Genomic DNA, 13,484 nt, shown 5'->3' with positions numbered 1-13,484 from the left:
AATAAAAATAACCTTCGTTTAAATTGTGAAAGATTATAAGAATTTTCTTAATTGTTTAGTTTTTGAAGATAAAGAGAATGAAGCCATTTGTACTACAAAATACCTAGAGACAGAAAAAATAAAAATCAATGAAAAGCCTCAAAATGATGCTGAGTGTTTAAGGTAAGAATTGTCTATTATACTTTGGTGTAAAAAGTCTGGTAATTTTTCAAGTTCTCAAATAGATCTCAGCATAAAGCTAAATGGAAGGATTTTTAAGTTCTAGACGAAGATGTTATTTCCTTCTGTGTGTATTCTGAAACATGCTAATAAGCAAATACTTCACTGACTAGAAAGTGTTGCACATAAGTTTCATGATCATTGAGCTGATAATACTAAAATCTATTCTATCTTTTCTTATACCTGATGGACTCAGGTATAAGAAATCTAACAGATTAAGAGAAAGTATTGGTCCCACAACTATCCTTTCTGTTATTCCTAACTTTTCTTTTAGAAATTATTGAAATTATTTTTTATCTTTCTAGATTTCAGGGGGGAAAAATCATAACCTATTATTTTGCCTGAAATTTGTTACTCTAGTTTTGTTCCCAAAGAATGAAAATGTATTTTCTGTATGGAACATTCAGATGCTTTATATATATTTGGGTAATGAAAGAATGGCTGATGTTTAAAACGACATAGTCACATACACAAGGAGGGGAAAAAAATTTATTAATTTGACTCATTTATTAATAATTCAGTATTATATTTGCTGGCTTAATTTTAAAGAAGTTTCTATACTTTCTAGGCTTAATATAACAAAAGGAACCTCATTATTGAATCTGTGAAGAAGCAAATGAAGCCTTTCACATAAGTCATATAGGAAATATGTCCACTAGAGCTGAACAAATGTCTCATATTAGCAGTGTATTGCTTTAGGCCATAATTTTAGTAGATTGTGAGAAAATACTTGCAATTTAATTTTATGTTAAGTTTTGTAAGCATGAAATATCAGTCTCCTGGGTGGTATGTGTGATGCAGAATGAGTTTCTGTAATGACTGTCTGCTCATTAATTTTTTATACTTTTAAAAATGGTAATGCCCACTAGAATCATTATTGTTAGTAGTGTTAGGGCTCCCAATATGAACTCCAGTCTTGTGGATTTATCACTCAGTCATAAAATTTGCCCTGGATTAAAATTAAACACACAAAGTCTGTTAGTGCTTTCTCCTTCACTGATAGTGACAGGAAATTTGGATGGAAACGTCACTCCATATACCTAGGCCATTCTTTGGATTTTAGCAGTTATTAAATGAAATGCCAATATTTATCACTTCCCACTTTAAATTCTTTGGTATGTGTGCTTTAGTTTCCACACTGGTATGTTCTACAAAAGTTATTTCAAGTATGAAGAACAGAGTCAAAGTATTGAGTGTAAAAATTTTAGGAAAGAGAGCCATCAGTCTTATAATTAGTGCAATGGCAAGAAGCTAGTGATGGCAAGAAATGACATGACATTTATTCAAGTTTATCATGAAGGCCAAAATTAAGTTGTTTTTTCCCCCCTAAATTTTGGTTGTCTTTTTCTATATATACTGAAATATGTAATAGTTGCCTTTTTCTTAATTCTTTAAGTTTAGCTGCTACTGATATGGATGCTATTTTTATAGGAGGGTTTCTCAAACTTGGCACTGCTGACATTTGGGGCCAGGTTACTTTTTGTGGTGGGAGGCTGTCCTGTGCAATGTAAGACCTTTAGCAGTATTTCTGGCTTCTACCCACTAGATGCCAGTAGCACCTCTCACCCACTAGACACAGGGGTGTGGGAAAATGTCCCCTAGATACAGGGGTGTGGGAAAAAATGTTCCCAGTTGACAACCAGCTTTATTTTAAGGTTATTGTAATTATACTGTTATTAAACTTTAGTAAGAAAGCAATTACAAAAAACAATTTTAGTTTATCTCTATGAGTTTATTGTTTCTACTCTAAATAATTAGAAATTTTTGATACATATTTTGTTTGATCCGTATTACTGAATTCTTTTATAATTATTACGTGTTTTTCTTCTTTTAAGTTAATTTACCATGTTCAGGTTATTTGTTGAACTCTAGCTGGATGCCATGCATTAAGGTAGAAAAGCCATGCATTAAAGTAGAAAACACTACTTTACATCACAATGGTTTAGTGATCTCTGCTTTAGGTAATTCTTTCTATTTATAAATATCAAGATGTCTGTTTATTTAAAATATTCTGTATTGAAGATGTGGGATCATTAATTAACACTTGTTAAGGCAGCTAATTTGTAGAATATTACTATGATTAACACGTAAGCCAGAGGTTGGGTTAATTCCTATAGAAGCCTTCTGGAGACTCAGAAAACCATGCCTGAGCTAGTTTTTTCATCTAGTCCAGGGAGGACAGAAATGATAAAGCTCAGGATCTTGAGAGGAAGTAAGCATAGAGGTTAAAATTACAAATCCTTTTGAATCCCGGCTCTGCTATGTATTAGGTTAGTGACCTTGGAGAAGCAATTTAGCTTGTCTATGCCTCCGTCTCCACAGCTATACAATGAAGTAAATAATAGCACCTACCTACAAGATTATAGTAAAAAATAAATGACTTAATTTATATAAATCCCTTAGAACAGTTCTAAGCACACAGTAAATGCTCTATAATTGCTAGACATGATTATATAACTACTTATGATTTCATTTTTATTTCATACTGTCCATGAAGATTTCACACCTTTCAAGCTTCTTTCTCATTGTTTTTCTTCTGCTTATCCTTTAAATGCAGAGGCTTCCCGAAGGTTAGTCATTGATTGTCTTCTTACTTTGTACTTTGTACTTCTTACTTTGGGCAGTTACACCTGGTCTAATGGTGTTACTTATCATCTGTAGATAATTTCCAAATTTTTGTCCCGAATCCCTCTTTCCTAAGCTGAAGTCCTAAATTCCCAACAAGCTAATACAAATGTAGATATACATCTGAAGTGATGCTGCCCTGACTAAACAAATAACAAAAACAAAAAAATTGTCAGAAATTGAAGGGCCTTCATAATCTGCCTATCCTTTGTCTCCCTGCGTTTTTATCACACGCCTTATACTCCAAGTACATCCGAATACTATTCGTGGAATTTCGAATATGCCACAGGCCTTCACACCTCTGTACCCTCTCTTTCTTCACTATCAACTAAAATCCAACTTAGTTGTTATACAGTTACTAATATGTTATCTTTTTCTGGTATTGTTAAACTAAAATGTAGATGCATTCACGACCACACCACCCCTGAACATGCCCACTCGACTGGATCTCGAAGCTAAGCAGGTTGCTCTCTCTGTTAGTACTTGGTTGGGAGACCACGTAGGAAGACCAGATGCTGTAGGCGTTAAAAAAAAAAAAATGTAGCAGGCATTTTTGACATGTTCACAAATCACATCATTCTTACCCTACCCCAACCTATCAACAAATTTTGTTGCTTTTACCTTCAAAATATTTCTTGAATCCTTCTACTTCTCTGTCTCCATTGCTAACAGCTTAGTTTTAAGTACCATCCTCTCTCACCTGGATCACAGTAGCAATCTCTCTCTACTCATTCACTCTTGACCCTCCAATCCACTCTAAATCATCATCCCCATTATTGAAATCATTCAGTGGCTTCATAATGAATATCATAAAACCTGAAGTCCATAGTGTGGCCTACATGCCTGTCACAATATGACTTCTGACCATATCCCCGATATTATTTTCAGCCATCATCCCCATCTCACTCTGCCCCCTCAAGAACTCCAAGCTTTCTTCCTCCTAAGGATCTTTGTCCATGTCTTTCTTTCTCCTAAAATTATCTATTCACCACTCTGCCTGCCTGTCTCCTACCTGGTAGGACGTACACCATCTTTGAGGTTTCAGTTGAAACGTCTCCTCAGAGAAGTCCTCTCTTATCCTATGATCTAAATTGTGTAACCTCTGTTATTTTTCCTGCCCTATTTTTTCCTTTATAGCACAGATTCCATTTTCAATTACATATTTATGTGCTTTATTTTGTTAATTTCTGTCTCCACTGCATGCTCAGTAAGAGGAGGGATTTTGTCTGCTTTGTTTACCATTGTATACTAATGTTCTAATACTTTGGTATAGAGGTTGGACTGTGGTATGCGTTGAATAAAGAAATGGAAAACTAAGTGAACATACTAAATTATGAAAGCTTTTCTCTGCTATTCCTTTCTCTGTGTTCATAGAGAATATGCTTATAATTCCATTATATCACTATTCTACGGTAGTTACGTGTATCAACCTATCCCACCAGACTGGGAACTCCCTCCACTTCTTGTTCATTTTTCTATTGGTCTGTGCATCTAGCACAGTCAAGGACAAGTAGTGTTCAAAACATTTGTTCCAATGATTGAATCTACATATAATTTTATTTTCACTATAAAGGAGATAAAAGTTTCTTTATATATTTTCAGTGTTGTTTGCAAAAACATAGTGTATTCTACCCACCAGGATAGCTCCCATAGAATTCTTTCTTCTCCTGACATTTTTCCATGTGGAAAAGCTTTACCAGGTTAACCCTCCTAGTCTCCCCCACCTTCCAACACCTTCCCCTTTCTTATTCTAAGGTAGGGATGAGTGTGACTCAGTCTGATTGGTAAGTTTGGAACGGTAAACTGGAACCTAGCCCCTTCCTTTTCCCTATCTCTTTGGAGGTGGCTTGCCTCAGAGAGCCTCTGTTCCACTCTGCTCCTCTATTCCTTAAGTCTTACAGTGGTACAGTTCCATGAGAAAAAGCTTGTGGCATCCAGTTTTGCCTTTAATGGTGTGAATTTGGTTAGTCTAATTCTGGGGTTCAACATTAATAAGTCCTTTCCTTGCAGATATAAGCCACATTCTCCAGCATCTGATATATTAGTAGTATTTATGACAGTTTGGCCTCCCTTCTGCCTTCATTATTTCTCTTTTGGGAAGAATTCAGGGAGGATAGGAAAATGTTATATACTAGACTCCCAACACATTATTTTTATTATTATCAAACAGCAGGGTCACTAAGATAAAGTTCTAGATCATGACTTTTTATTTACTCCAAATAGTAAACATATGGAACAACATATGAAAAATTTTAGTCTTTTTTCTTACTCACAAATTTCTTTCTAGAATAGTTTTACATTTTTTATAACCAATATTTGTGCTTGTTTAACGCAACAGGAAGTTTGTTACAGAAATGAAACTGCAAAGTCAACAGCACGAGATTTTTGCTTCTGAACTTTTGAAGATAGTGTGGTTTTGTGAAGAGCATATTTGCAATGGCAACTGCACAATAGATAATATACACCTGCTATTGAGAGACACTAAATGCATTTATATGAAGTAGTAAATCAATGCTGCTGCCTCTTCAGTGAAAAAGTCATCCATATAAGTTGGTCATAGAGGTCACATTCATGGTCCTTAGATTTATAAGAAGGCATAAACACCTGATAATATTAAAATACTTTCAATCTCTTGATATACAGATAAAAATGTATATTTACACATGTATATATTTTTTTATTTTGCCAAGTATGTATAGATAGTTTCAGATTTTGAGAGTAGGTTATATTGATTGAATAAAAAATTCAAACACTACAAAAATGGAAAACGTCAAAGCCTCCTCTCTCATTGCCTCGTTCTAGAAACCTTCAGTGTGTATGTTTAGCAAAACATGGGATCACACTTACTGGTCTGTAATTTGCCTTATTGCTTAGCAAAATATCATAGCCATTTCTCATGTTAGTTTGTACTGATCCACTTCATTCTTTTAATACCAGTATATGAAGATGTCATATTTACGTTACTTTCTCCCATTGATAGATGTGTAAGAGTTTCTAAATATTCAAAATTAGGCATATTTTTATAAATGTATCCTTAAACACTGTGGCAGTGTTTCTGAAACATTATTTAGAATAAGCATCATTTAGCAGAGTAATAGAATTGTATTCAGGCTACACTGAAAAAATATTGCATATTTACTTTGTGGTACTCTATACTATCAACAAGAATGAACTCAAGGTGGATGAGTGTAACAAGATCACAGTTTTAAAATTTCTGGAAAATACTAGTCAAAATAATTCTATATCTGTAGCTAACTCGTTTTTAAACTCCTTTTTTAATATTTATAAAATATGAAAATCTCCATTTAATTCTAAGATCATTCTTAGCTATGTATTTTGTTGAATATTTCTGTTGACGGCATCTTTTCTGGTAAAAATTCATCATTTATTCACTAAGAGAAGTGTCTCCACAGCATTGATTATGAAGCCTTCAAACTAATAGAGATCCCCTGTTTAATGAATTCTTGGCATATGCTATAGTTATTAAAGCTTCTCAGTAAATACAAGGGAAATTTTGATGATAGAATCAGTTGATTATTTTAAAAGTTATATTCTGATGGAAATGTGCCTAACTGTAAATATCCCTAAACTTGGAAATAATTTTGCTTATTGTATGAGCCATATATAATATTAAAGTAACCATTTTCAAAATTCATTAATATCATTTATATTATAAGATTTAAAATTTTGTTTTTTATATATTTACCCTTATAAATGACCCTCTTTGGTATAGGAATGGGGAAGAGGATAGATAACATGTGGTGAAAGGAGATGCCTAATCCCACCAACCCAGGATTTGGGGTAACAGAGGTGATGATAGAACCCTTTTTTTACCTTCTTAGCAGATCTCGCTGGTTCAGTCTTACATCCCTGTGAAGGTTCTTACCGCTTTGCTGGTGGCCTGGACTGAGGGAAAGCATAATTAGAAAATTGAAATTCTGCTTTCACACATTCAGGTTTCAACCCTACTTTCAGAAATAAAATGTACATGAAAGAAAATGCCCTGTACAACTTTTAAAATAGTGTTTTGTACTTAAATGGCACTCAAATAATTTTTATATGTATTAATATAGAGAAATAATAAGAAAGTTGAGCCATAGAAAAACTACCGAAAAGTAGAAAGGATTACCTGTTAAACCTCTGATGTGATTAAGAAAACCAAAAAGGATAAGATTAACAGATTTAACATGTAAGATTTTAAACCCCATGTGTCAAAAAAAGCCATCAGCTTGGGATGATAAAGTGGTAGAAATTTATAGTAATTATGACAAATAAGGGATAACAGTTTATCAGATATTCAACTGATAAAAAAATCAGAAAACATTAAAATCAATTTTTTTTATGTATTTATCCAACAAATGTATTAAATGCCTTAATGTCCCTAAGTACAAGGGATATCAAGATGATAAGACAAGATAATTCAGTTAAACTGCTTATCAGTTAAATATAAATTATACCCCAAACCACTGAATATCATTTTTCTATCAAATTTTGAAAGATATTCTTAAGTGACCATAATCAAAATTGGCAAGAGTGTGATACAGAGATAATTTATACATCGTTGTGGCAGTATACATTGCATATGTTTAGAATGCAATTTGAAGTATATAAATTATTGTAAGCATCCTAAAAATGTTTATGCCATTTGACCCAACAATTCCACTATGAGCTCTTTCCTAAGGAAAATGATTCCAAATACAGAAGAAACTTTATGCACGAAAGTGTTCACAGAAATGTTGTTTATGGTAGGAAAAAAAGGAACAAATTAAATGGTACAGCATATGGTACAGCATTCTGTACCATAAATGAATGATTATGTAACTGTCAGCTAGCCACTTAGACTACTAATATTTATCTTAAATGGTACTAACAGGTAGGATTAATTTACTGGGGGAAATGTATTTGATAAGCATTAAGCAAAAGAAAAACTTAGGAGGCAAAATTATGCAATCACTATTATATAATCGCTATTATATAGAAACAAAAGACCACAATGAAATATGCCTAAATTTTAATAGCAGTTGAGTTTGTGTCCTAGGACTTTGGGTGAAATTTTTCCTCTTTTCTACTTAAATAGTACTTGTGCACAGTTCTGTTTCTCAAAAGGGTGTTCTGTAGGTTAAGGCTTTTCGGTTATGCTTTTCTATGACACTTAGAGGTAACTGGAAAAAAATTTGGAATGATGCAGGAAATCATAAGAATACATGGAACATAAGTTTTGGTAAACTAGCAATGTTGGCCCATCCTCATCATTGAGAGAAAGGCGTCAATAACCAATGCACACTGCCCTTAGTTATTATGCAGTCGGTGAAGGAAATCCTTCTTGACTCCTGTAAGCAATCAGTCTATGCACTGAGGCATAAGATCTGCTTACTATTATATAGCTTTAGCTAGCTGCAAATGTATTAATATTCATACTGTTATCATCTAGCCTCTTTTAAAGCTAGCAACAGTAATCTTTAAGTGCATATCTAAATTCTGTGGCTTGATTATATGTTGAATAGTGAAATACTTCCTATAATTTGCTCTAAACACCCTCCTTAATTTCAGTAGCCTCTCATTGTTTTCGTTAGCTAACTAAAAGCGAAAGTGGTCACCACCCAATTCTGATGGACAGGAAAGATTTTACAGAACCTGTAGTCCGTTTGAACTGAAAAGGGGGAGCAGCCAATATTGGTAGTATAGTGGGAATAAAGATCCCTACCATTTTATTTGAAAAGATAAATATATTAAAATGAAGCCTTATGTACATTGTATAGCAACATCTGTGGTACATTCTAACTCTCCATTTAACCTTCCACGTACTCTTTAAAGATATTTATTACAAAGGTTTTATGCTTGTGTAAATATCTAATGCTCAAAATTAATAATTTGTTCTATCTTTCCTTCTTGAGCATTCTTTCAGAATTCTATTTACCATTAAATTCCTCAAAGTTCAGAACACAATGAACTTCACATTTATAGGGTATTGTTTCCTCATCCATTCCTATAACTACTGTATTTTCCTTCCCTAACTATTTGTAACTTTGAAAGTACAATAATACAGTGAGGACCTGTAAACTAAACTAGAACATTACCAATGACTTGCATTAGCCATGGACAACTCCTTTATCCCACACTCCCTTCCTTACCTAAGATGTAATTGCTGTCCTACGTTATGTTATTGTGTTTCATTCTCGTGTGTGTGTGTGTGTGTTGTACTGTCTTTATCAGGTTTAGATATCGTTATACTTGCTTCAGAAAAGAAGTCAACTGTTTTTCTTATTTTTATACTCTGGACCAATTTGTGTAGTATCGCGATTATTTGGTCTCTAAAAGTGATTTTGCTTTTTATTGATAATATTTTTCCTTGAAAACTTTTTCCATTTCAGCTATAGTTTTGGAGTGAGAAATAGAACTTGGAAGGGCTACAACCTTTAAAGACAAGGATAAAGCAAGAGATGGAAATTAAGGGCCCTGGAGAAACAAACGTCACAAAATCAAAAACACATCAATCCTTTCCACCCTCAAAGTAAAAAGCCATTGATTAAAAACAAAACAAACAAAAAAAGTCTTTCAATTCTGCAAAATCCCATATTGTCAACCATGAGGCCTCAGTCCTGTTGTCAGTGTTTGCTCACATATGGTGGAACTTGCTCTTTATGAGAATCATTTAGCCTGCGTTGCATCACCCTGCCTTCCCTTTCCTTTCTCCTCTCTTCTGTTTAATTGCTGCTTCACTCTCTGCATTTGTGTAGACTTCAGAGCTGGTTCTACTGGATTTAGATGTTGATTTTCCTATTTAAATGTAATTTCAAATTTGTAATATCCTCGGTTTATTAGTTAGCTTGTCAGTATAGTCTATGGGTGGCATTATTTGGTCTTCTTATTAAGTGATTGTTTTTGTTTAGGTAGTTGTCATTCTGTAGGAACCTGGATTCCTGTCATTGTCTTTTTTTAAAGGCAGGCTTATTGAAATATAACTTAGTTCTATTTGTTTGGCAAACATTCAGTTATGTAACCATCACCATAATCAAAACAGAATACTTCCGTCACCCAAAATGTTCCCACTTGCCCATTTATAATCAAGGCCCACAATCCACTCCTGGCCCCTGATCACTTTTCTTTTCCTAGTTTTGTCTTTTCCAGTATGTCATATAAGTGAAGTAATATGCTATGTAGCCTCTCGCCTCACTTCTTTTATTTAGCATAGTGCATTTGAGATTCATTCATACCATTCTAACATCCGTAGTGCTAGAGACAATGGCGGAGAATTTTTCAAAAATAATGAAATACTTCGAAGAGCAGATACGAGAAGCTCAGAAAACTCCAAGCAACATTTAAAAAAAAAAAGCAAACATCTTTACACATTATAGTCAAACCTCTTAAAAACACTGATAAAGAGAAAATCATGAAGGAAGGCAGAGAAAAAAAGACATAGACACATTACATACAAAGGATACGAATTATAGTAGACTTCTCATCAGAAAGCATGAAGAACAGAAGACAAAGCAATGGCATCTTTAAAGATCTAAAGTGAGAGCTGTCAACTGAGAATTCTCAATGAAAATATGCTTCTTAAATTAAAATTTATTAAGATATTTTTAACAAATATAGTGTATAGAGTTCCTTGAGGACAGACTATATTATCAAAAAGGACAATAGTAAGTTTTTCAGAAAAAAAAAATACGATACCAGATAGAAACTTGGAGCTACTCCAAGGGAAAAAAGCTCCAGAAATGGTTAAAAATGAAAGTAAATATTAAAAGCCTTTTTTTATTACTATTTTTAACTGCTCTAAAAAATAAATGACTAAAGCAAAAATACTAGCAATATATTTTACGTTTATGGTAAATGGAGCAGAAAAATATGCGATGACAATGAGAACAAAAAATAGGGAGTTATTGGAAACGCTGTTATAAAATTCTCATACTGTAAGTATGGTTATATAATATTTGAGAGTGCATAACAAATTGAAGGTGTATATTGTAAACATAGTACAAACATTATAAAATTTAAAAAATACGTTTAAAAATTGAAGAGTAGATAAAATATAATCATAAAGAAATCAGTCAATATAAAAGCAGGCAGAAAGGGAAAAAATAAAGAACAGATGGAACAAGTAGAAAACAATTACCAAATTTTTAATCCAGCCAAATATGTTAATTGTAAGTGATCTAAGCACACCAACTAAAAGACAGATTATCATATTAGATATAAGAGTAAGATACAACTATATGGTTCTACAAGAAACTCACTTTAAAAAGAGAGACATAGGTTAAAAGTAAAAAAACAAAAACAAACTGATAACCTATGCCGGCAGCATCTGAGAATTCTAGTTTCTTCATAGCTTTGTCAGCACTTGATATTGCCTGTTTTTCACTTTAGCTATTCTGGTGGGTATGTGGTGGCATTACATTGTGCTTTTCTTTTGTATTTTCTTGATGACTAATAAAGTTAAGCACCTTTTTATATTTTTATTAGCCATTAGTTATCTTCTTTTGTAAATAATCTGGTAAATTTGTGTGCACCCATTTTCTATTGTGTTGGCCTTTTCTTATTGACTTGTAATACTTTATATATTATGGTTATAATCTGTTGCTTATTTTCTCTGCTCACCTTTATGTATAGTGATTTGCCTTCTTGGGTACTTGGTGATCTCTGATTGTAAATTCATCGTTTGCCCTTAGCGTGTGGGAGGCCTATGAGCCTAAATAATGTTAAACTTGCCTTCCTAGAGGATTTTCTTTTGCTTCTGCTAGTATATGGGGAATGCCACTGGCCTAGGACCCTGTCAACCTCCCCTTAAGGGTCAGTGCTCAGCAAAGGTTCAAGTCGATCTCTGCTTTTCACCTTGTGGCTGGTCCTACTTGCTCAGGTTTGTGAGAGCAGTGTTGCTCTTAGTATCTGCCCTCAGGGCAGCCTCACCCTCCTAGCTGCCCAGTCTCAGATCCTAGCTCTCTACTTCTCCCACCACAGTCATAGATTTGCTTATGTTTTTTCCTTCTTGGAAGGAATGTAAGCCTGTTTCTTCACTCTTTTCCACATTAAAAATGGAAATAAAAGCTGCTTCCATATCTTAGCTATTGTAAATTGTGCCACCATGAATATTGGCATGCATAGATCTTTATGAATTATTGTTTTGGTTTTCTCTGGTGAGTGAAATAAGTCAGACAGAAAGATAAATTCCATATGATTTCACTTATATGTGGAATCTAAGGAACAGAAAGAACAAACTAATCAAAAACAGACTCACAAATATAGTGGACAATTTGGTGATGGACAGAGGAGGGATTTGGGGGCTGGGAGAATGGGGTTAAGGGTTAAAAAAGTACAAGTTAGTGGTTGATAGTTGGTCACAGGGATGGGGAGCACCCAGAGGGAATGCAGTTAGCATTAATATGATAGCTAGGTGGACGGCTAGGGAAGGGAAGGAGCAATTGGGGGGATCGTTTTATGAACTATATAGATTTCTCACCAATGCACTGTATACTTGAAACTAATTTAAATAAAGTTTTAAAAACCAGACAAAATAGTTTTTGAAAAAAGGAATTTCAGAATATTTAAAAGTTAAAGATTTAATTGGGAAAAACATTGATATTACTTTATCGTTCTCAAATTAAAATGTATTTTAATAATATATACGTACTATAAAGTTAATGTTTAACTTTAGAGCAAGAAATCTCAGAGGTCACTTTTTTTCTGTACTTAAAATTTTTAGGTGAGGTTCAGAAAGGCTAGATGATTTAGCCGAGGTCATTTAGCTTGTTGGTGGCCAAGACCTGTAGAGGTCTTCAGACAATACTGTAGTTGCCCCCACTGAACCACACTTTGTTCTCTTTTAATTACCCTAATTATTGTGTCTGTTATTATTCAGTCTATCTTATTTCCTTCATGGGAGTATTTTTCCTAAAATTGTATGTAGTCCTTATAGAATTATAGAGGCTTAAAATTTCTTTCCAAATTTTTTATTTTTAACTTGAAATCCTGAATATAGAGCTGCAAACCTGCCACCATCCATGTGAAAGAAATGATAAAAGTTTATTGCTGAATTAATAGGGAATTTTTCATTTAAAACAGACTTAAAAAAGAATTAGAACTTCATAAGGAAGATGACATGCAAAGTGTTCATGAAGCTCTCCAAGCAGAAATCGAATTTTTGGAGTTGGTAAGCCATCATTGACTCTCTGACTTCTGATCACCATTATTCACCCACTAGTAAGAATGGTTTTACTGGCATACGTGTCAGTGAACTTGTGTTTTGCCATTCACAGGGATTTATATGAGATACAAAAAACAGCAGCAATGAACAAAACTAAGGTCAGCATATAAATCTGTGAAGTGCTTTGAGTTTCTGGAGAGCTAAGTGTGACATATAGAAAGTTATACTCAAAGAGAATATGTACAGGTTTAAACTAAGTTTACAAAAATTCAAACCTGACCTCACAACATTCTCTTGACCGAAACTGCTATTAGAGGATTAATGCACTAAAGGAATTTACTATCATAATGCTAAAAGCTTTTTGTTTCTGATAGGCATAAATTATACTTTTATTATATTTGATCCTAAAACTTTCTTATTACAGATTTTTACGATCTCGAAAACTTTGGATTTAATTATTGGAAACTTATTTTCAGATTGTGTGGAAGCACTTTAAATT

General features: G+C 33.6%; 1 protein-coding gene across 1 annotated transcript in view; it reads left to right on the top strand.

The window, feature by feature from the left end:
- CCDC172 (coiled-coil domain containing 172) overlaps positions 1–13,484 on the top strand; it is a 47,142-nt gene that overhangs the window by 25,226 nt on the left and 8,432 nt on the right. Inside the window, exons 6-7 of the mRNA XM_039872418.1 lie at positions 60–162; positions 12,904–12,991. Of these exons, the coding sequence (XP_039728352.1) occupies positions 60–162; positions 12,904–12,991 (191 nt within the window). The remainder of the gene's footprint in view (positions 1–59; positions 163–12,903; positions 12,992–13,484) is intronic.

This window comes from Pteropus medius, unplaced genomic scaffold (genome assembly GCF_902729225.1).
Source record: "Pteropus medius unplaced genomic scaffold, Ma_sr-lr_union100, whole genome shotgun sequence".
Taxonomy (NCBI): domain Eukaryota; kingdom Metazoa; phylum Chordata; class Mammalia; order Chiroptera; family Pteropodidae; genus Pteropus; species Pteropus medius.
The sequence above is the reverse complement of the archived record's forward strand: the minus strand, read 5'-3'. Positions and strand labels throughout refer to the sequence as shown.